Below are 23,138 nucleotides of genomic sequence, written 5' to 3' on the forward strand. Positions count from 1 at the left end.
ATATTTTTTTTCTTAGCCAACCACCACGTTAACCAACTCAAGTTAACCACTCACGGCATTTTGTTTTCGATTTCGTCATCATCGTCGTCGTCGCAGCGCAGCTCCTGAGAAACCTCCTCCTCAAACGTCAACCTTAGAAAAGGAGCACAGTTCCCCAGGCTCCTCACCTTGCTTTGATGCTGCTTTCTAGATTTAAGCGCCAAGATTAGGTAGGAGATAGTGAAGTGAAGAGCTCAGTTGTACGCAGTCTCTCAACACTGAAGTAGAAAAAACTTACGAATCGCACGAATAAGTGGGAATCAGCTCGAAGCCGTTCCGAATTAGTCCCCCACAACATGGATGCATTACGAAGCATTTCTCTGCACCAACAAACGAAACGCACTGCTCTCGCAAAACCGCGGGACGCTGTTCTGATTGTCGCTTTGGGTAGTAGTGTTCACCACGCAGCACTATACTCTGTTCAGACACCAGCGCCAAGCACTGTTTTCAATTTTGCTTCGGCCGGCGACCTAAGCGCGGTCGGTGGCGCTTCCGTCGGCACAGCGACACCAAACGTGGCACCTTCTCGACCTTGGCTGAGCTTGAAGGTCAGGAGGACGCTACCAGGCGTTTCCTTGATTTGAACTATAGTAGTTCACTATAGATTGAACTTAGAGTGAGTTGTGAATGCTGGGAGGCTGTCTCAAGGTCAAACCCTAGTACGTCCAACATGGATGGGAGCGTATAGCGTGTGAGCTTGTGCGCACCTGCAGGACGGAAATGTCGACTGCTGGCGATGCCAGCACGGCTGGCACCACGGCTGGCGGTCCTGCTGCGCCTGGCGGAAAGGCGGATCCTGTTGTGCCCGACACCGTGGTCTACGTCTGCAGCCTGGTTATCGTCGTCATGGTCGTGGGCGGAGTCATCGCTCTGTCTATGCTCATGAAGCAGCGACTGGGTGAGTGCGACTGCTCCTCTGTTGACGTCTCTCACACTTTTTTATGCAAATCCTCGAAGCACCTCTGAGATTTTTAAAAATCCTCCTCCTCATCATCATCATGAATTTTTTATTCTTAGAATTAAACTTTTGCGTTCCCGCGTTACACCTGCTCAATCTTTTACATATAGTCATGACAGCGTTCATAATGCACAGTGTTTTGCGGCCATTTCTATCACAAATTAACGGCCTTCTAGAGGTAGTGCTGAATTTTAATGCGTAGCATTATTTTCCGAGTACCCCCACTGCCAGGACCATGCATGTAACGCCCTGTATTCCCACAATAATGCAGATTTCACGGAAGTTGCACCTTTAATCGACATAATAGCGTAAATGGAGATAATTGGTCGAACAGAATTTCGAAAGAACAAAATAGAAAAATAGAAAAATAGTGAAAAAGGCGAACCGTGTAAAACCATGTATTTCCACAAAAATGTAGATTTCGAGGAAGTAACACCTGCAATCGTTATAATAGCGTAAAAGGAGATAATTGGTCACACAGAATTTAGACAACGCAAACATTTGGCAGTAAAGGACTCACACCCCAGACAAGGGGCATAAATTCTACGCATTAGCAGACAATTGTCTGAATTTCTACAGATTTTTTTATAACAGTGTATTAAAGGAGTAGGGACACGAAATTTCAAAGCTGAGATAACTATGTGAAATTCCTTTTTCTCGGGAGATATCTCCCAGCAAGTTTCAGGAGTAGCCGTCCAGTATAACATATTTTAAATCCATTTTAATCTCTGCCCGCACGAGAAAGCCCAGAGCGGGCCAGCATGACATCATCTGCTAATTGCCCCAAACTGCCGACGTTGGGGCTGCCGTGACGTAGCCGGCGCGCTGGCTGCGGTTGGTGCGCGCTGCTACACCGTGTGTACACGTCATGGTTTTGGGATGGTGAAGACCTCAGCCGGTCTGGGCGAGCGCGTGCGGTCGATCGCGCGCGCGTCCAGACCGGCAGCGGTGTGACAAGAATGGTGACGTCAGGTGCTACCTCCTGTCATGGCGGCCGCTCGGCGTCGTTTTGTCCAAACCGAAACTGACACGAATACGACGCCGTAAATGATTGTTTAAGCTGCGATCTACCGTCTAATGCGCCCCTTCTATGACCAGTGGGCTAATACGCACACATAGCAGCGAAAGAAACGTAACACGAAAATTTAGTGTAAGTACTCCTTTAACACCTACAGCCTTTCTAATTTGTCATTTGTATTTGCCACCTAATGGGCGGGCGCAATGAGGGTATGACTGACTCAATATTAAGTAACTTTGTTTAGCGACAAAAAATATTTGAATTGTTGTTTAGCGACGAAAAACATTTGAATTGTTCGCAAGCAGTTCATTTCCAGTTGGTGAGCATTATTTAGTAAGCTAACTTTTTCTGTTTTCTTTGCTTTTCTTCCTTTCAGAGGTTAACCAAAACGTCACAACAGGTAAGGGGGGTTGCTGAATACCCACCACTGATCTATCTATTGTAACTGCATTAAGCGCCTCTAGTTACCGGATCCCGCACTGTAGCAGAAAATAGTAGAGCGAAGCACTCCCACTGAAGTTTTTCTTTAGCCCCTCTTTGCCTCTGATGCGGTGAACGTTTAGACCAATGTTATGAAAAAAAAAAAAAAAAAAACGTGCGCAGCCTAACGCCGAGCCACAATAAATTTGCGTTCGGTTCGAATTTCGTTCAGTTTAATTCACGAAGTTTCGAAAATCTGAGAACTCACTTTTTTGTCGTCGTTTCTTTCGTGCATGGTGTCTAACGAGTCAGAAATAGTTTTAGATCACTCTCTCTAAAAGCCAGTGTATGAATTACTGTTTATCAGCTGCCCAAATATGCTAACTGCTGTTTTCTTTGTGTGTTGGCAGATGAACGAAAAAAAAAAATAGACGGGGATGAAGGGGAAGTAGGCAACGCATTGATTACGTGAATAAAGTTTTCAAAGTGTATTTGTAGTGGCCTGCGGCTATTACGGCAGGAGATAACGATCCTGAACATTTTCTAAACAAGATATTGTGATCACATGTATGCGGAAGTTAGCTGACAAATTATTAAAGTAATTTTGATATACAAAACTGATAAGATTAGGACCACGTTCCAATTATGTTAAGTATTATATGTTTGAGATCACTTTCTCTAAAAGCCAGTGTATGAATTGACTGTTTATCAGCTGTCTTAATATGCTAACTGCTGTTTTCTGTGTATATGAACAATTTTATATATGCACCACAAGGAGCACTCTCCGTGACCTGACTGCAGGGACGCCTGTGCATACTAAGTCGTTATTCTGCGCGCGTGCGTGTGTGCATCAACACACGCACGCACGCACACGCGAGCACACACACACACACTTTCCCATCTTCCCAGGGCAAATGTAAAAGTAGATTATTGATGATGTTCCAGCCCAATGCCGCGGTAAAGGATTCTCCTACAAGAATATTTTTACACTTGAAAATAACTCGCATATTTGTTCCCCAATTTGCGCACTGTTAATGTACTGGCCGCAAAGGAGCCCCTTCCCCCCTCTCCCCGCGTGTTACAATTATGAACTAAAAGAACGTGTTGCAGTTTTACAGTTCATTCCTGTATCGTCACAAGAAAGGTGATGTAATCAGGTGCTCCACAAATTCTATTCTATTGATGTAAAAATGCTAACTTAAGGTGAATATTTCAGAGAAAGAAAAAAATAATTTACATGGTTTCTAGAAGCTGCGTTGTGATTGCGAGGGGGAACGTTTGCAAGACTTCGAATAGCAATGCCGATAAACTTCTCGTTTCGTTTCCCGAGAAATGTTTCTCTCTAATGGCACAATTTAAATTGTATTAAGAATATTCACTACGTATTTGTTTGCACACATTTTAGCTCCATAAAAACCAATACTCGAAAGACGTGTATATTTTGCTAAGTAGGCAAAAAGGAGGAAAAAGGTGATAAAATCATGCACCCCTCCTTCTAGCAACGACGATGGTTGAACGGGAAGCTTTCTTGTGAGGGATTCCTTGGTCGCCGTCTGGTTTTGGATTTTGAATCGCAGACTGTTTGGCTTTGACTTTGACTCGTACACAGTTTCGAGTTTTGATCGCAGCGACTTTGACTTTGATCCTTCACCATTTGATTTCGCGTGAAGAAAGCTTCGCGTTCAACCCCGATCGACGTTAGAGGTAGGGGTGCACGATTTTTCTAATTTTGCACGTCCATGCACCCTTCTCGAAATCTAAACCGCCTCGACCGTATCAGAATGGCGCAGTGGGATAGACTTCGGCTTCATAACGCGAGGGACACCCAGGTTCACTACCATCGTCATCGTCAGAGAAAGTTTGCTTTCCTGCATTGCATTTTGTGGAGCACATGGACGCCATTCGGGAAACATAACGCTTTTCCTTAATATTAGCACATTGCAGAAGAGATGCCTTTGATATCTTTGTCGTTTGCAGCTAGCCGGTGGTATAGAGTAGAGACTGGCATCACCACATCAATGCAACATGTTTATTCACCGTCTTGGTGTCCCGCACGTGTGTGGCTCGATCGCAGACTCCCCTCCTCCCCGACGCGTTATGCACCGCTCCTTTTAAAGTTTGGGAAGCGCACCTGTCGCCTGCGCACTGTGGACAGCCGTGCGTATTATCGGCGCACGTTGGTCGTTGGGTTTGCTACCGCTAAAGGAAAACAAGTCGATGCGATAATTACAATGCGCAAAAGCCAGCGGGTATCGGCAACACGTTCCTACATATAAAACGGTAGTATCCCCACCTGCTGCATATTTTGCACTAGGAAATGCAGATTTTACTACCCTTCATGACAATGCAAGGCGATGACGATGCAAGCTCCTAAGTTCTCCCCGAGTTGTTGTTGGCACCTTACGATAATGAAGCTGGCACTGTGCAGTATTCTAGCCCATATTTGAATAATTCTGGTTTTCGTATCCTGCGGGCGTCGGCATCTAAACCATATGAATTACACCCTCATTTTAAGTTGGCACGAAAAGCTGGCTTCCTTAAAGCAATACCTCATTCAAAACGGAGGTTTGCTCTCAATGCACTAACTTAGGAAGCGCTGCTTTGCATACAGCTGTTTGGTAATGACAAGGATTCACTGTGATCAAAGGCGGGGGGGGGGGGGGGTGATATTGTAGGGAACCAAAAATATATCGCGTCAGCCACCTCGCTGCTTTTATCTGTATGTGAATAATACTCCGTGAACCAACTAGTGTCAGCGTTCTGCGCCACACGACTCGCTGCTGTTTGAGGCCTGCGTTTTGATTCTTCCCAACAAATAATGGCCAATGTTGCCAAGGGAGTCATTGATTGAGCGAAAGCCGACGAGGTTAGTGCACTGTCCTCGTGTGATCACTTGCGTGGTCTAGTGACACCATATACTCATAGAAGGGCGAACGCATCACTGTTTCGTCAAAGGCAAGTCATCCGACCGCGTCGCTTGCTCTTTCGCTTTGGTAACACCAGGTCACCAACGACGCACCGATAACACCACCTGCCCGATGACACCAGCTAATCATATTACCTCATAACGCCAATTGCTAACGGATGCGGAACACATACCTCACAAATCTCTGACCCACCGCTCCCCTTACACTTTCAGTGTAATGAGCTGAGCTTGTCAACAGTGTCAAGAAATGCCGGCGAAATAATTTTTGTAGCGTGAGCTACTCTGGTCGAGGTTGAGCATTTTCGCGTTGCTCCTGGAGAGGCGTGCTGCGCATGCGCGAGAAGCAGTGACCTCACATGGTGCACAAAACATTGCTCGCTGCCCGGCGTCTCTCACACACCCCACGAGCCTAGCGTCTTCTCCGACCTCCGTTCCACACGTGGCGGCCCGGCCACCCCGATCATGCGAGGGGTGGCCGGGTGTGGAACCGATGGCTCGTGCGTCGCAGCAACACCGGCGTGCGCCTGTGGAACCAGCTTAGCTCTGGGGCGATTGGTGACGCTGCGCCAGAGCCGCTTGATAAATATACATGTGTCACATAATGCGTATACCGTGTGTGTGTCATTGAAGCAGCAGTAAGCATGATAATCAAGCTAATCCTAGACAACCAGGAAAGCTAAGAATAACCAGCTGAAGCTTAGCTCACGCTACGTATATCCTGGCATAGCCGTGCTAAGCCCCTGCTAATTTTTTTTAGTTCACCGGTGGCTTTCTTTTCTTTCTTCTACCCAGGGGCTCCGGCACCCGGGGCTCCTCCAAAGCGGCTGGTGTCTGTCGAGGACTCGGAAGCCAACGGTAGGGACCTTTCTTTTGTAATTTGCATACACTGGATAGCTTGGCTTTAAAGAATGATGACGTGGTTTGTTTTGCATTCAGATTCCACTGGAAGAACCCCACAGCTGCTAGATGCACAAAAAAGCCCTACCGATGTGAAATGCGAACTGAAGGGATTACACAAGGCTAAGTCGCTGTAAAAGCGGAGGACAGCATGAAGTTTGCTCCACAAAACGTTTTCGGGGGAGACGGAGGGATCGCGGGAATTGAAATAAAGGAATAGGAGAGGATAGGAGAGAAAGGGCCAGACGAAACTCTCCATGAAAATTTAGGCATACTTATTGTCGCGGCGACTTACGGAGCACACTGGGTTCTTCTCATTTTTATCAGCTATCCCCGAACCAAGTTTCAAGGCAAAGTAGGAAGGTTATTCAAAGTAAACCCACCAGATTCACACCTTTATTTTTCAAATAGTTTTTTTTTTCCTTATCGTGTTTTCCTCCTCAATTTTCTCGGGGTAGGCATCCCCCTCCACTCCCCGTTTCATGAAATATTGCGTGTTGTACTGCTCCCCAGGACCAAGTTAGGTAAAGTTGCACTTGATAAGAAAATTGTTGGGTGGGTGGGGGAGAGTGGGCAAAGAATGGATGTAGGTGATACAGGCAGGATACAGGCGGTTCGAAACCTTTTGGAGATGAAAGTACTCATCTGTCGTTTGGAATGGAACCTGCCAGTCCAACCACCAGTATCTTGAACGAGGGCAGAAAAAATTCCTGTCAATATATAAACACCGGCTAGGACGCAGTTCTGTTTCGTCATCTAGTCAACATCAGCCACCTAAGCTTATTCCCTTGAGTTCTAGGCGTGATCGAGCTGATCTTCTTTTTCTGCACAAGCTACTACACGGAGTCATTTCCTGCCCAGAACTTCTGTCCCAGCTTATGCTCCGAGTTCCCCAGAAGTGCACGCGATCGCTCTACCCATTCCATACTGGTGCAACTAGTGGTCGTCACTCGCCTATCCACCGACTGCAAAGCCTGTACAACTTTCTTGGGGACAAATTGGGTGTATTTAATGGCTCCCTGGCCCAGTTTCGTGCAGGGCTGAGTAGTGCTGTGTGTAGCTAACGGTATATGTCTTACTCGGTTCACACAATCTTGCTATGCCACCTTCCTTTGTTTGCTCGTTACTGCATTTTATTCAGCTTCTCGTTTGTATAGCTTTTATCCTTGCCTCACTATCTTCTAATCGTCTGTGTGTTCACTTAACTAGTACATTATTTGTGGCTAACTCTTCCTTCCACAGAGTGTGATATCATTGTTATTACAGTTCTTTGTGCTTGTATTAGTGTAGCGTACTTTTAGTGATACGTGTTGTATGTATCATGTCATTTTGTTTCTTTTTATGTTTATTAGTGTACCAGCACTAAGACATCACCATCGTTCCTGGGCACTGAAAACAAATTGATTGATTGATTGATTGATTGATTGATTGATTGATTGATTGATTGATTGATTGATTGATTGATTGATTGATTGATTGATTGATTGATTGATTGATTGATTGATTGATTGATTGATTGATTGATTGATTGATTGCATTAGCCAGCAACCAAGTTACTCTTGTTAACCTAAATTAGAAATGTTACGTGCACAGAGTTAATACTTCCTCACGGTGCTTTTGTCCAACAATGTGCCATTTTGCTCAAAATAAATCAATAATAAAATAATGTGTATGGCTTGCATAGTATTACAGGCTGAAAGGAAATATTTTTAATGAGTTGGGCGGTAACTACACTGGCACCAACCCTTTTGTTCTGTTTCAGAATTCAAGATATTGAACGACGATGATCCATTCCGTAAGTGGCCCGCGTGCAAGATAACGAGAACGAGAAGTATCTGAAATCCGGGAAAGAAAGCATGCTAATTGCGCTTTCCCGTAGCTCCGGGGCCTGTATGGGATGGATCCTTCGCTATGGGCTCGCGTGATATTTTTATTCGGTAACCTTGTACATCCTTTGAAGTTCCCCGCCACTGAACTGTCTTTTCGCTTTGAGAAATACACCGAGCAGGTTATTGTTAGATCCCGCGATCCGTACTCAGTAGTGATCGGTGTGCAGTGATACGGGTCCACTGGCGTAGAACATATTTACTGCACTTCATGTCCAGCGTTTTATGACCTATTACTCTGAAGGTTCTTTGGTGTTTCTTGCCAAGATGCCTCTCAACCTGGCACTTAAAGAAAAACATGCTTTCTGTCCAGTATAACTTTCATGAGGAGGGGTTGCCCTAATTCAAGAGTGATGTTAGCCATTGAGCTTAACTTTATGGGCAACAACTTCGGTTAGAGCTTGGGGGAAAACCTTGCAGTATGCGAAATGTTGCGTTTATAAATCAGCTCTATGGTAGGTTCCGCGAGGAAGCATATGTATAAGACTTGGCGATTTATTCCCATCACTTTCAGCTCAGTCGTTCTTGGGGTTCTGGTGGCTTAAATCACGCGTAAAGCCTGTGTGAGGCCCAAAGCTATACTGACGCTGTAAGGCTATTTACAGGCCTATACTGAACCTAGAATAATTTAGACCCGTCAGCTTTGGCCCTATTCCTCTTTTGCCAACGGACCGGCACCCTCGCGGAAGTAAATTGGGAAGCCACCTACAAATGCGTTTGAAAAAGGCACGCTTCGATGTCTCTCAACTGTCCCGAACGTGCTTAATTACGCTGGGTGATCAAACGCAACAGGGATGGCGTGAATTTTAGCAGCTGGTGCTTGTTATAGAGGTATTGCTGAAGTACCCAAGTCCTACCTCCTAATGGCAGTTAACTCAATTAATGGGCACTCAGGAAAATATGTAACAAAACTAAACAAGAGAAAGTTTTTCTCTGAGGATTCAAAAGGGCTTCAGGACGCGAGACGAGAAGTTTTTATGCTTTTTTAGGACTTTGGACGGTGAAAACTTGACGTTTTACACCAAGGTACTTGATTTATGGCGACACAAGACGCGGGATTTCGGGATAAATGTTAGCATAGCAAGCAAGCTTAGTGCCGCATACATATATCCATGTATTACATCACTCGCTCGTCTACATCATCATTACCTCACTCGCTCGTTTAACTTGAAATTTCGGACCCATCGCATACTTGTAATTCTTCCACAAAAAGGTGCCAAAAATGTTCAGTTTCGACTACAGGAGTCATGGTATAAAGGTTCAAAGGATATTTCTAAACTTGAAGCTGAGTGCTTTTTTTCTTTATAAATGAATATCGGCCTTCCCTGCTGATTTATTTGTTCATTTATTGAATCGTAGATTACTGATTACTCCCTCTGCATTTCTTGGCTGGCCATAGGTACTTCTTCCTCTGTCTAAAAAAATTACTCGGTCGGCCGAAATAACGTTCGCTATAGCATCTGAGCGTGCCAACGAACCTGTGCTTTAATGGGAAGAGGGCTATTCTATTAAAAATAACAAAGCCGTCTTTTATTGCTACAGCCGCGTTATGGGCCAAACTTCTCACATCGCTTCATTTTCATTTTCTGTAGATTACCGGGTGGCCAAGGCAAGAGGCAAGTTATCATTACGCTTGTTTTTCGCTTAGTGTATTAAAGCGAATGTTTGGAACATAAGCCATAAATCATCACTGTTTAATATATTTTGAGCCCAGTAACCATTTTTGAAGCGCTATTTCACGAGCTTTTTATTATGCCTATTTTTATGGTCTGATTGTTATTATGTAGGCAACCCCCTCTCTTTTCTATCTTCGACCGCCAAAGAACGGTTTAAGACTATGACGCTGCGAGTATGGCATCATTTGGTTGAGGTTACCTGCTCACCCGCCGCGGTGGATCAGTGGCAAAAGCGGTGTGCTGCTGAGCCCAAGGGCGCGGGTTCAGTTCCCGGGTGCGGCTGCCTCTTTTCTGATGGAGGCGAAAAGCGAGAACACCCGTGCGTCCGAGATTTAGGCACACGTTAAAGATGCCCAAAGGGTCAAAATTATCCCGGAGACCTTTACGACGGCGCGCCTTATAGCGTCGGCACGTTAAACCTCGTAATCAATCATTAACTGCTCACTTTTTGCGTCTGGTTCTCTGCATTGTTGACGATCATTCCGGCTTCACTACGACTTTTGTAGTCGAAGCAGATAGTTTCGGGCAACGTAGCTTCTCGTTTTCTGACTGCGCATTAAAAATGACTCTCTGTATCACCCTCAAGTTTGCCTGCAAGTAAGCAGCCATCCGTCGGTTTCGTACCTCCTGGTTGCCCTAACGAACCTTTTGAGGTCGAGGCTATTTGTTCGAAATGGGAGAATGAGTATACATCTATGGCTCGTCCCTTGCCCCCAGCAGGTGCTAACACTCTTCCTTTGATCTTATGTGACGTACGTGGCCTAGCTGGCTTTGCGAGCAGACAGCGTATGGTTAGCCTAATTAGCTCGTTGCCCATTTTTCACTTTTTTAGTTATCTGCGTATGGTTTTGGAGAATTTTGATAAGACCTTTTTTCGAAGCAGTCAATTCGAAGAGATCGCGACAGTTTCACTGAACAAAAACCTACACACTTGTCAAGATATAAAGCAGGAAGTATGCGTGGAATATTGGTCACTTTTTAATGGGGATGGACTTGGCAATCTTATACTATTAAAAATTTAATGCAAGAGCCTAAGCAAGTGCAGAAGCCAGTTTTGGTTCTGAAATTTTTATTGGGGATTTCCTCTAATTTTCCGCTTAGCAATGAACAGAAAATTTATGCAAATGAGAGAAAGGGCTACGCGTTCATAAGCACCTCTATAAATAGTTTTGATAGACACGGATGCACGTCCTCTCTAGAGGCATACTTTCCGCAAAAATTCCACCCAGATTTCTCACAAAATGGTTTCATAGATAACAAAAATACCGACGATCTGGAGCCAGTCGACATTTTGTATTGCAATAGCGCCTCTAGTTTGTCCGCAGATGCGGCATAAGCAGTTTCTTTCACCCAAGCAGCCAGTTTTTTGCAATACGTAATTACGTTATCCATCTATTACACTACCTATATGTTCACTACACACGTGGCCCTTCAACACACATAAGTGGGAACAGCAGGACGTAGCGTTGACGCCAGGAAACTTGTTTGCAAAACTGAAGTGGGCTAAGCCAGTGCTCAGAATTTCCTGCACAAGCTCTCCTGGGCTTGGCGTACACCAGGAGTGCTCCCAGTACACCCATACTGAAAAAAAACACTATAAAGTGGCTGCCTTCGTCTAGAAGAGAAGTTGAGCAATGCGACCTGATTGACTTCATTCAGGAAGCCGTCAGCAGAAGCCTGGACTGAGGCTTCTGAATCCCGCAACGCTCCCTACAATTAATTTCCCCCTTTTGTCCTTCAGTAAAACATTCACGCTCTGTCCAGTACGGCGGACAACAGCCAAGCAAAGTCCCATCATCGCATGTATTGTTTCTGTAAACTGTGCAACTCACCACTCGTTACGTCCCTGTTCCTTCCTGCTTCACTTGCATCCTCTTTTACACCTTCAAAAAAATTAAAAAACAGCGCAATGGACGAGGACAGAGAAACAGCAGGGCGCACCTCCAGCCTTCTTTGTTTCTCTGTCCTCGTCCATTGCTCTCTTTTTTAAGTTTTTGTTTTTTAATTTTTTGAAAAAATGAACCAACCCGTCCAACAAAGCATTCTATTAAGTTCTCTTTTCCACATTTTCTCCTCTGCTCACGTGACCTCTTCACTTGCATGTCCTCATTTCCTCTCGGATGAAATTTTCTGTCCTTTTTCTCTCTTCCGACACCGATTTGTTTAGTAACACATGTCACACAACTTTTACGAAAGATATCAGCGGTTCATGTCCATGCTCGTCCCAAAAATGTGCCTTTAAAGCGTGCTTCACTGCAGATATACTTATGCTGCCGTGAAGCTGGCAAAACGGGGCGAAGGAAACTATTTGAGAGTTGCTGTCGCGCGATGGTTTATTACAGTTGCAATGATAAATCATAATTTACACCAGAAGAGGAGCTCCAAGCCAATTCCAAAGCTGTATAATTCAATGCACATGTTCGACCTTTCCTTTAAACTTTCAGCTTCCGCCAATCCCCTAATCCACTAGAAAACACTACCGCTTGCCATCAGTGCGCGGTAGGCCCTTTCGCCTTTTTAATGGGCTTCTTGCGATTTGGCACCCTCACGGTAGTCTTTTTATCTGAAAAGTGGAAATGAGAACAGTTGAGTAAAGGCCAGGGTACAGGCGCCACTATAAGTCGAAAGCTGTAGGTACCGCTTGCCTACCGCTTGCCACTACCGCTTGCCATTCACTACCGCTTGCCATCAGTGCGTCTGATTCCCGCCACTTATTTTTGTGTTATTTTATGACTGTTCACTTCCTTTTGTGTGAGTCGCACACGCTGCGTGAGCTCCTTGTGCCACATAGATGGCGCCACGAATCGCCCGAGCTTGCTGGGTAAAACGGTGGGAAGAACCGAAACATTTCAGAGTTCTGCCGTGACGCGTTTAAAAGTTCTGCTTAGATAGTGAAAGTGCTAAACTTCGGGGAAATTGCCCCGCTCGAGCTGTGCCCCTTTCCTTTCTTTGCAGGCGGTTACCGTCGGAAAATCCCCTTCTATGAAGCGGCTCACTCAAGTATGTAAGCTATGCCAGACAGGCCTGCCTACCCGATTTGTCCATGTGTATGCGTGGAACGACAGCGGCCGTGGCTGAAGAGGTTCACGTATACAGGTAAAATTTCTCATTTCCCGCTTCTTTTTTTTCTTCTGCTTCTGCAGAACAGAAGGCGAAGAAGCGTAAGTTCACTCGACCAAGTTTCTTCACGTATTGGCGCTCTGGCTTCAAACAAATGCGCCCACAATAGAAGCGCCTCAAAGTGCCCATCTGTGCCCCAGAGAAACAAAAGGGAGGAGAATTCAAGCCGCTGCGAATACAAAGCGCATAAGAGAGAGGGGGTATAATATTGTGACGCAACCAGCAGATAAATCAAACGACGAGAAAAAAAAATCTGTGCTAGGCTAAGAGCGACCCAAAGAAATTTCATCGACCTTTTATTGTAGCTGTTGTTAAACTTGTGTGTATATTTTGTTTTGTAATGCACCGCCAGTCAAGAGCATTCAGTCCTCCCCAAAAATGGAACAGAAAACACCAGAAGCGCCCTGCACGCCAACTTCACGAAGTACTGCACTGACGTCAACAAATTTAGAGCGTGATTTAATGCTGGTTTCTCAGCTTCTATGCCAAAACGCCTTAATTTATAGGATGTGCGGATCCACAATCGGTCACATATCGCCTCGTGGTGTTTCGGGCGGGTCGTCTAAGCTGACGTCAGCTAATCACGCCATGAGAATATCACGGGAAAGAGAAAATGGAACTTTTGAACCAACGTTCAAGGAAAGAAAATGAAATTGTGTAACTTAGGCGCAGGATTTCTCCTCACTGTCTCCGCAAGAGCGCGTTCACATAACGCGGACGTTCCAGTTTCAAGTGCCCGTTATAATTGCGCCGCCCCCTTGCCTCAGTAGGACATTCGGGCTCACCCTTTAACTCTCTAGGATAATGATAAGCTTGTGAGGTCACCCCGTTCAGGAGCTGGTTAAGCTGCACGATGCGACCCCCAAAGTTGACGCAGTCATGAAAAACTCCGCCGGTGTGCTTCGCCACTGTATACCTAAACCACAAATTGCCGGTCCCCGGGGAACGGGCTTTGTGAGTAACGTAATCCGACGCACGAGTTTCGTGTTTGCTAGGCCTCCCATCGAAAGTTCGTTCGCGCATCGAAAGTTTGTTCGCACGCGTTGTGATGCAGTGGATATTCAGGGCGGTTTTTGTAGCGTGAGCTACACTGGCCCAGGGTGAGCAGTTTCGCGTGGCTCCTGGAGAGCCGTGCTGCGCATGCGCGAGGAGCAGTGACGTCTCACGGCACACAGCTGGCGCGCCTGAGCCACCGCCGCCACGACTGGATTGGATTGGATTGGATTGGATTGGACTGGATTTAAAATCGTTTTCGCAGCAGTAAGCATGATAATGAGCTAATCCTAGACAACCCGTAAACCGAAGAATAACCAGCTGACCCTTACACGCTACGTATATCCTGGCATAGCCGAGCTAAGCCACTGCTAATTTTTTATGCATAAAAGCCCCTCCCCTTACCCCCCCCCCCTTTTTTTTTCACTCTCGGCAGTGGCTGCACTTTTGGGGCACGATTGAGCCTGGGGTGAATCACGTCGACAAAGCGATTCGCAAACGACTTTGAGGGCCAGAATTCAAGTAGAAACTTTGTAGACTACGATGCGACTGAGGCAGCCAATGCGGTGATAGTGTGAAATCGCCTGGGCGCTGAGTTAACAAAGCCTGATTCTTGATGATCTGCGCCCCAAAAGCTTTTATCTTTGATGACGAAGTATGCGCATTACATAATTAAGGTAACTCGCGTGTACGCTTGTTTTTCCCCCTCTTACAATCGTTCGAACATGGCTTACAAAATAAATAAATAAATAAATAAATAAATAAATAAATAAATAAATAAATAAATAAATAAATAAATAAATAAATAAATAAATAAATAAATAAATAAATAAATAAATAAATAAATAAATAAATAAATAAATAAATAAATAAATAAATAAATAAATAAATAAATAAATAAATAAATAAATAAATAAATAAATAAATAAATAAATAAATAAATAAATAAATAAATAAATAAATAAATAAATAAATAAATAAATAAATAAATAAATAAATAAATAAATAAATAAATAAATAAATAAATAAATAAATAAATAAAGCACATGTGATGCAGTACTGATGGTGAAGCTTATTTTGGTTTTCGGTCAGCTGTGAACCTCAGCAACGCCTCGGGGCAATGCTTCTGGCGATCGCGCGTGCTTGCGAACCCTCCTAGACGAGATAGTTGTCTTTTTGTGTTAGTGAGCTGACGTTAATTTGCGTCTTGAATGCGGTATTTTAAGCACAAAAATTCCATTGCCTCACTACAAAACTCTACCGATGGGCCTCCGTTGTTATAGCGTGTACCGAAGCAGCGGAGGTACAGTGTTCTAGAAGGTAAGGTGTGTCGTGCGGGGGAAAAACCAGTGGAGAGCGAGGGTCCCTTTTGCGATGAAAAAAAATGTATGGAGCGCAGGCGTTCCCCAGAGAACTCTCGTTGCAGCCAGCGCCAAATGTATGTTTTTAAACCAAACTAAACAGTTATTAAGGTGGTAGATAAGGATTAAACCAACTGGTCAGCAGCGACCGCCAGGGGCGCTGCTTACAACAGGAGTTCCTCAGCAGAAATTTGCATCGCAAAAAGGACCCCCCTAATCGGCCCCGAACGTCACATCTCTGTAGCGAGAGTGTACCTACAGCTTTCGACTTATAGTGGCGCCTGTACTCTGGCCTTTACTCAACTGTTCCCATTTCCACTTTTCAGATAAAAAGACTACCGTGAGGGTGCCAAATCGCAAGAAGCCGATTAAAAAGGCGAAAGGGCCACCTCCCAAGCCGAAGAAGACCCCTCCCAAGAAGAAAACAACGCGCAAGCCGGCGGCAAGGCGAGCGGCGGCTCCGACACGGCGTACGTAACAGCTCAAAAATGTTGCAAGTAGAAATGGAACTTCCAGATAATTGTAACTCAGTTCACTGACTGTTGTTCTTTTTATGTACCCGCTCTTCCATTTCTTTCTGTAATAAAACAATAATCAATAGTGGTGAAGGTACAGTCTTTGCCAAAATTTTCTAGGCCAAACTAAGCCTTTTGGACCGCAAAGAATTCAAATATTAAGCTTAGCCTTTAACTGTGACAAAATTATTTTGACAGCAAGGAAAAGTTTCGCTAGCTTTTCTGCATAAAACGTTTCAACCTCGCTCGAGACGTGAGCTTGTACATCGGAATTTTTGCGGCCTGTGCACTTTTGTCGGGGCCTAGAAAATTTCGACGAAGGCTGTACACCTCAGCTACACCAGTATAACGGTATTAAAAACCAGGTCGAGGTGGTCTTCACTAGGCAGAATATCATTGTGCCCGACCATAACTTACGTTACGGGGGATCATATGAATCCTGAATTCTGCCCAACGGCGTGAACATCTGTAGTTTCAGTGTGTTAAGAGGTCTAATTTTCTTCCGTCGGAAGTATGACGTGTCCTATTAAATTTCGTTCAAATAGTGTTTCCATCCAATGCGCAAAACAAATAAAAATGTTTAAAATTTTTATAACTTCTGTGGGTATTAAATACGTTCATGAAAGTTTCCTTTTTAACACGAGAGTGTTTTATTCCCGGATACGCAAACATTTGAGTGACGTCATATCCGACACGGAAGTGACGCCAGAACAACGTAGCAAGCGGCCTGTAAAGGGTGCACCCCTGCACAAAGAGTTTTCTTGCGGGGAAGCAGCCTTTAGAACCAAAGAGTACGTTATACTCAGGGTTGTTCGTTTTCTGGTTTTATATTTTTACAAAAGAGTGTTTTATGCCGGGATACACCAAGATTTCCCTGACGTCATATTCGCCACGGAAATGACGCCAGTACACCTTTGCGAAGCGACCCGCCAGCAAGATGTCGCTCGCCAATCACATCCACAAGACAGCCGCCGACCCACAAATCGTGCTCAGCTGAAGATTTCGCTGTACATTTCACTTTCGTGTTTTAGCGATCCCTATGACAGAGGAATCAACCACAATTTTAGCACTATCGTGGCAAAGGTGACGGTTACGTTATATTTTATCGGGTTGTAGTCTTAGTACATTTTCAAGCACGGGATGGGCTTGAGCTTCTATTTTACGCCTATCGAATAGCATGTAGTCGCAGCGCTGCGCATGGCATGCATGCATGTGGTCACCGCGCCGGTACTGAAACAGCGGTACTGAAACAACGGTACTGAAACAAAGGTACTGAAACAACGACAACGGTATTGAAACGGTACTGAAATGGTCGGTAGTGAAACAACGAACCTAAGTTGCTTTAGTGAGTAACGTGTACATTTCTCGTTGTGACGTTTTATAATGAACAGCATTATAATTGTACGTTGTATACTACAAGCGACAATATATTAAAACATACTCCTTTTTGTTTCAGGTTAACCTAAAACACGCGCTACACTTCGTATTCAGAAACTTGCCATGATAAACTACACAAAGTCTAGAGTATAAACAAATGCAGTTTAAAGTTATACGCGCCAGAGGTACCCACGTGGTGCTGCTGTTCTTGAAGTCAATAATTCCAGGCCTCCAGACGTCTTGATCATGCGCGATATGAGATTAAGAACTCCAGACATCTGTGCACTGTACAGAATGTGCGTTCAGGCTTGCGCCGTTATGCATTTAGCGGGGTAACAGTGAACGAAACAGAAAAAATGTGTGCTTTCTCTGGTGATGTTACCGAAGTGGAACGGTCTCTGGACAAGCCGCATCGGCTCTACGAACGACTTTACGCTTGGTACCGGGCTTACAACCTCGCGCTGCAGTAGGAAGGACTATACGCTTACTGCACGTTTAGAACTCAAGGAGTGCAGCCGCTGTGTAGCAACTCTGCCCAAGGTAACGGCAACAGCGTGGACACGGAGATCAAAACATTACGTTTTCGCTTTCCAACTGAGGGAGAACCTGCGCCATTGTGGTGGGTGCAATGCCTAGAGTCGATCAGACACATAACTAAGCCAAGTGTACACCTCTGTGAATTACAACCTCCTTTTTGCACACGTTTCTTTTTTTTTTTTTTTCGCAGCCAAACCGGCAAGAGCAACGCCAAAGAAGGGCAGAGTTAAGGGACATGTCGCCCAACGTAAGATCAGCGCTTTTTTCCTCCTTAAACCAATGCAGTAAAGCCTCGTTATAATGCAGTCACTTTGTTCAAAATTATCATTTTATTCGAAATTAATCACCGTTTAAAGGAACCCTGCAACACATTTTCAACTTTTTTTTGAAATCTTAAATGCTTGCAGAACATAGTCGCCCCAACACACCCCTAGTCCTTAGATTAGAGGGTCGCAAAGTACCTCAGCCAAAAATTACTGCTCTATGCCCATCAGATAACTTGCAAACTCGCTCAGAAGATTTTTCTTTTTTTTCCCAGTCTTGACCTTCTTCGACGGCTCGAATTGCGTCACTAAGGTCATGTAGTGGCTGTTGGTCGGTTTTTCTTCAGTTGCAGCAATGAACGCTTTTCGATAGAAATAAAAAAAAAAAGCCACAAAAACAAAGCAGAAATGGAAGGCGTATCTGGTGCGACGAGCAAATCTGTGCTGGTGCCGCTCCGTGCTGGCGATAACTATCGCTTTCGCTGTGGTTCCAGATGCGAAGGAAAGAGTGAAAGCGCTTATAGAAAGTGTTGCCGGGTCCCTTTAACCCAGTACACAAGTTACAGCCACCTGAAAACACTGATCATAACGAATTTTTCTCGTCTCGATGGCCTCGTTATAACGAGTTGCCGTATACTGAAAGTTCGTAAGATGCAACTTATCACGTACAAGTACTAGACATAACATACTTTCTTTTTGAAACAAACTTCATGACCTGCATCTCATATCGTTGGGTTTTGTTTCATTTTACAGACCGTGAGCTAAGTAAGTGTGTTATCCCTCTGTTGCCAGTCGGCAACCACATCGTTTGTGTGAAGCCGAGGGGAATTCTGCGTTGTCTAGTGGAAATCTATCTTGTCTTGAGCACACAGCGCAACCTAGCTTCTGGGGTATTTTATGGGAGGTACGACTGCTGTGATATCGACTACTTGAGTGCAAGCGTGAACGGCATCTTCGTGATTTTTTCTGCCAGAGAAAAATATGCCTCTATCTCGTAGCGAAGAAAATGCATTAAACTAGCCGCCCACATTAAAATCACACAAAACAATGGAGAACGAATCTTGACGACGACCCACTTCCGATGACCACCCAGAACAAACAATATTACAGAGTTAGTTCAGGGCGAAGTCCATTTTGCCGAAAACTTGCAGAAAAATATTTCGAGCGGGCTGAGTTGGTTAAACATTGTTGTAGTAGATAACGTAATCTGGTCCTGCCACTTCATGTTCGTCCAAGTTTCCAGGTTTCGAACCTTCTTCAGCTTCAACTCAGGGAAAAAAACTAAGAATTTGTCAGTTTTCCTCAAAAAGGTCTACTTTTAGGAACGTTAATAGTTTTCTTTAAGCCAATGTTTCCCGCCATAAGAAACTGTTCCACCGGAAACAATTTGATGGCACCTAAGTTATTTTATTGTGCAATAATGTGCGTTCGTGCCGATTACAAAGCTGGTATTCTAACCAATACTTCTGACATCGATATAGAAGACACTACTGTACCAAATTGCTAGTTTACTGCCCTTTGTGATAGCCGAAAAGTGATGTTTTCTTTTTAATATGGGGTGAAATCGCATAAATTTAAATTGACGCAAAAAGGCCGATGATTCATCCCGTTTAGCGACTCGAAGATAAAAAAATAGCATTGGTAAAAGGTCGGCGACATGCTAAAATGCTTACAAATCGGTCAGTGGACTGCTTTCGTCAGAGATTTATCGTCTGTTTAGTGTCCCAGCCTTAAGCATCACGGTTTATCATTGTTTTTCACGTGTGCCCGGGAGTTTGCAAATCGTATATTGTATACACCCGCATAAGCGAACTGCAACTCGCTGTCACGTGGTTCTGTTTTCCGCATACGCGTCGAGATAATAAAATGAGGTCAAGATATAGCGAGGTGATCTATTTTTTTTTTCTAGGACAAGCACTTCTGGTCTTTAAGAACGCTGTGCATGAGTTAGAAAAAAAAAAAAAACACGCGTAAATACTGGGTTCCCAAAGTGATGTAACTCACCAATAACAAGAATGTTATTCGAAATTTGTTTGTCGTGGCCGAGGTCCATCACAAGTGTACTTTAACATCGTTAATCCGTACTGTGGACGATCGCCAAAAAAGTGAGCATTAGCAGGATAATCAAAGACCACTCTTGCCTTAAGTGTAGGACAAAAATGGTCAAGATAAGCCTGAGTACGTATCAAACCAGGTGCAAAGGTATAGAAGCATATTTTCCGATTCCCCTACTCGGGAGCTTATATCGCCTGTGCTGGCGTTTAATCGTGGACATGTTAAAACTATTCTCTTTTTTTACTTTACTTCCTGAAAGCACCCAATTTAAAGATTAAAAGGACATTGCACCACTTCTTTTAACTTTTTTTTTCTAAATCCAAAACGCTTTCAGAACGTTATCAACAAACACACCTAGTACTCTGAGTACCTCAGCGGGAAATTGCTGCTCTATGCCCACAGATAGCTTAAAAACTTGCTGAAAAAAATTATCTTTCCCGGTCTTGGCGTGCTTCGAGTGATCGAATTACGCCGTTAGAGCAATGCAGCGGCTATTGGCCGGCCTCCTTTCAGTTTCGCAATAAACGCATTTTGTAGCCACTACAAAAAAATTGCCACAAAAGCAAAGCAGAAACGGAAGGCGGATAGTTCTGCTGCGAGGAGCAAACCACGCAGTGCCGCTCCGTGTTGGCGATAACTATAGCTTTCACAGTGCTCCCATATGCAGAGAAGAGTGAAACCGCTTATGTGAAGTGTGCCAGAGAACCTTTAAAAGGACCGTGCAACACTTCGGATAAGCGCTTTCACTCTTTCCTTCGCGTCTGGACCCACTGCGAAAGCTATAGTTACCGCCAGCACGGAGCGGCACTGCGTGATTTGCTCCTCGCAGCAGAACTATCCGCCTTCCGTTTCTGCTTTGCTTTTGTGGCTTTTTTTTAATTACTACCGAAAAGCGTTCATTGCTGCAACTGAAGGAAAACCGGCCAACAGCCGCTACATGGTCTTAGTGACGTAAATCGAGCCGTCAAAGAATGCCAAGACCGGGAAAGAGGGGAAAATCTTTTGAGCGAGTTTACAAGTTATCTGATGGGCATAGAGCAGTAGTTGGCTGAGGTACTTTGAGACCCCCTAATCTAAGTACTTGGTGTGTTGGGTGACTACGTTCTGCAATCATTTAAGATTTCAAAAAAAAAACTGAGAAAAGTCTTGCATGTTCCCTTTAAAGCTTATACGAAAGAAGGCGGTACTGCTTTCGGCGGAGCTGTTTTGAGAGCCCCAGAATATTTCTAATTGCAATGTTTTCGGCGCGCAGATAGGTGCGCATCGTTGGACAGCGCACACGCGCTCAGGGTCTGCCGGTTATTACAATCTCTCCTGTTTGCCCAGCAACCGCGGCCCCCGGCGCAGCCGTGAAGGAAAGCGGCATCTCGGATTTCGGCGTGGAGGGAGTGGAAATCCAGGCCAACAAGCCCGTGGCCGCCGTTAACAAAGGCGGCAACCATACCAAGAATGACACTTCGAAGAACAGTGTCATCCACGGTGTGTACATTCCGTCCTTTTGGTGTTGTTTTGAGTTCTCCGTACCTTTTAGCAGCCCCTAGGACAGACAATGCGCCGGACAGTCACGATTAGACGACTTTCGAAGGCTTAAAAAAAAAAAGAGGGGGGGGGGGGGATAAGGGAGCTCAGGAGCCCAAGGATACATTTGCGACATTTGTCAAATAAATAAAGAAATAACAAAATAAATAAATAAATAAATAATAAATAAATAATGTTCAATCCATTATTTGAAGTCAAAGCCAAAGCTTTTGTCTTAACGCACGAAAAAAATCAAAATCAAAATTAAAATAAATTTATGAAGCTGACACTACACGAAAGTTATTGTAAAGAAGTAATAAATAAAAAGGGGGCCAAAACTGGTAGATTTGGAAGCGGAAAAGTAAGACTCATACGAATGAGGCGGAGCATTCAAGTCGTCGCGATGGGTCGTACGTTAGCAGGTAGGTTTGACGAACGAACTGCATCAACTATCTCGAAAAGAGGTCTGTTATAACAACAGTGGTACTATTAATGACGTAAATAGCCTGTTTTAGCAGAATTTGTCTTTTTTTTTCTTTTTCGCCCTTCGCCATTCTCGTTCAGTTGCAGCCAAGAAGCTATCTGCCAAGGGTAAGCAGGTGGTTCTGTTTGCGAAATCGTCTCGACCATTGCTTGCACGACGCTTTTCTCTTGTTATCGAACCAAGGAAATGTTCTCTTATACCTTATATTGGTTTTATCACGCAGAGAAGAAACAGAAATCCATCGCGGAAACCATGAAACGTGAGTACCAGTCCCGGAGAGAGACAACTGCGGTTGACGTATTTATGACGCTCGCCAAGTGCGGTTTACGATCCTACGGGAAACTGCCTTAATTTTACGAAGCAATGAAAACAAATAGAAGTTCGGTTCGTTACAAAGGTCCTTTACGTCCCGATGACAGCAATAACTAATTTTATCGCTAATTTCAAACCAATGGTTCAGATGTGAAGGCAAACAGATGAATCAGTGGCGACTCGATCACCAGTCACTTTCCGATGATTTGCCAATGACATCACAGAGACATCGCATGTGCAGAGACATCGCATGGCATCGCATGTGCGATTGCCACCTGCCGACCAAAGCCACAGCCAAGAAACGTTACTGGGGGATTGCGATGGCCTCCCAGCTCCGTTTGATCCTATCGCTTCAACTCTAACGTGCAGTTAGCACACAGTGTTTCCTGTTTGTCATCACTTTTCACTGCTGACGTAATGTAGCGGGAAATTTGAGTTTTTACCGCGAATGTGTTTTATTGCGAAATGTACAAAGATTTCGCTGACGTCATAACCGTTACGGAAATGACGCCAGTACAACGAAACAAGCGGCCTGTAAAGAGTGCACCCCTGCACACAGTGTCTTCTTGCGGGGAATCAACCTTAAGTACTAATGAGTACGTTATGCTTAGGGTTGTTCGTTCTCGGGTTTTATATTTTCACACGAAAGTGTTTTATGCCGGGGTACACAAAGATTTCACTGACGTCATATCCACCACGGAAATGACGCTAGTACACCTTTGCCGAAGCGAACCGCCAGCCAAGCGCACCCGCAAGACAGCCGCCGACCGGCAAATCATGCTC

General features: G+C 44.5%; 1 protein-coding gene across 1 annotated transcript in view; it reads left to right on the forward strand.

The window, feature by feature from the left end:
- Positions 1-759: 759 nt before the first annotated feature.
- LOC144168597 (uncharacterized) overlaps positions 760-23,138 on the forward strand; it is a 49,178-nt gene continuing 26,799 nt past the window's right edge. The window contains exons 1-4 of the mRNA XM_077697547.1: positions 760-937; positions 6,154-6,216; positions 15,621-15,764; positions 21,368-21,520. Of these exons, the coding sequence (XP_077553673.1) occupies positions 760-937; positions 6,154-6,216; positions 15,621-15,764; positions 21,368-21,520 (538 nt within the window). The remainder of the gene's footprint in view (positions 938-6,153; positions 6,217-15,620; positions 15,765-21,367; positions 21,521-23,138) is intronic.

Source organism: Haemaphysalis longicornis, unplaced genomic scaffold, assembly GCF_048455015.1.
Source record: "Haemaphysalis longicornis isolate Haplotype H1 unplaced genomic scaffold, Haemaphysalis longicornis Haplotype H1 scaffold_2, whole genome shotgun sequence".
Classification (NCBI taxonomy): domain Eukaryota; kingdom Metazoa; phylum Arthropoda; class Arachnida; order Ixodida; family Ixodidae; genus Haemaphysalis; species Haemaphysalis longicornis.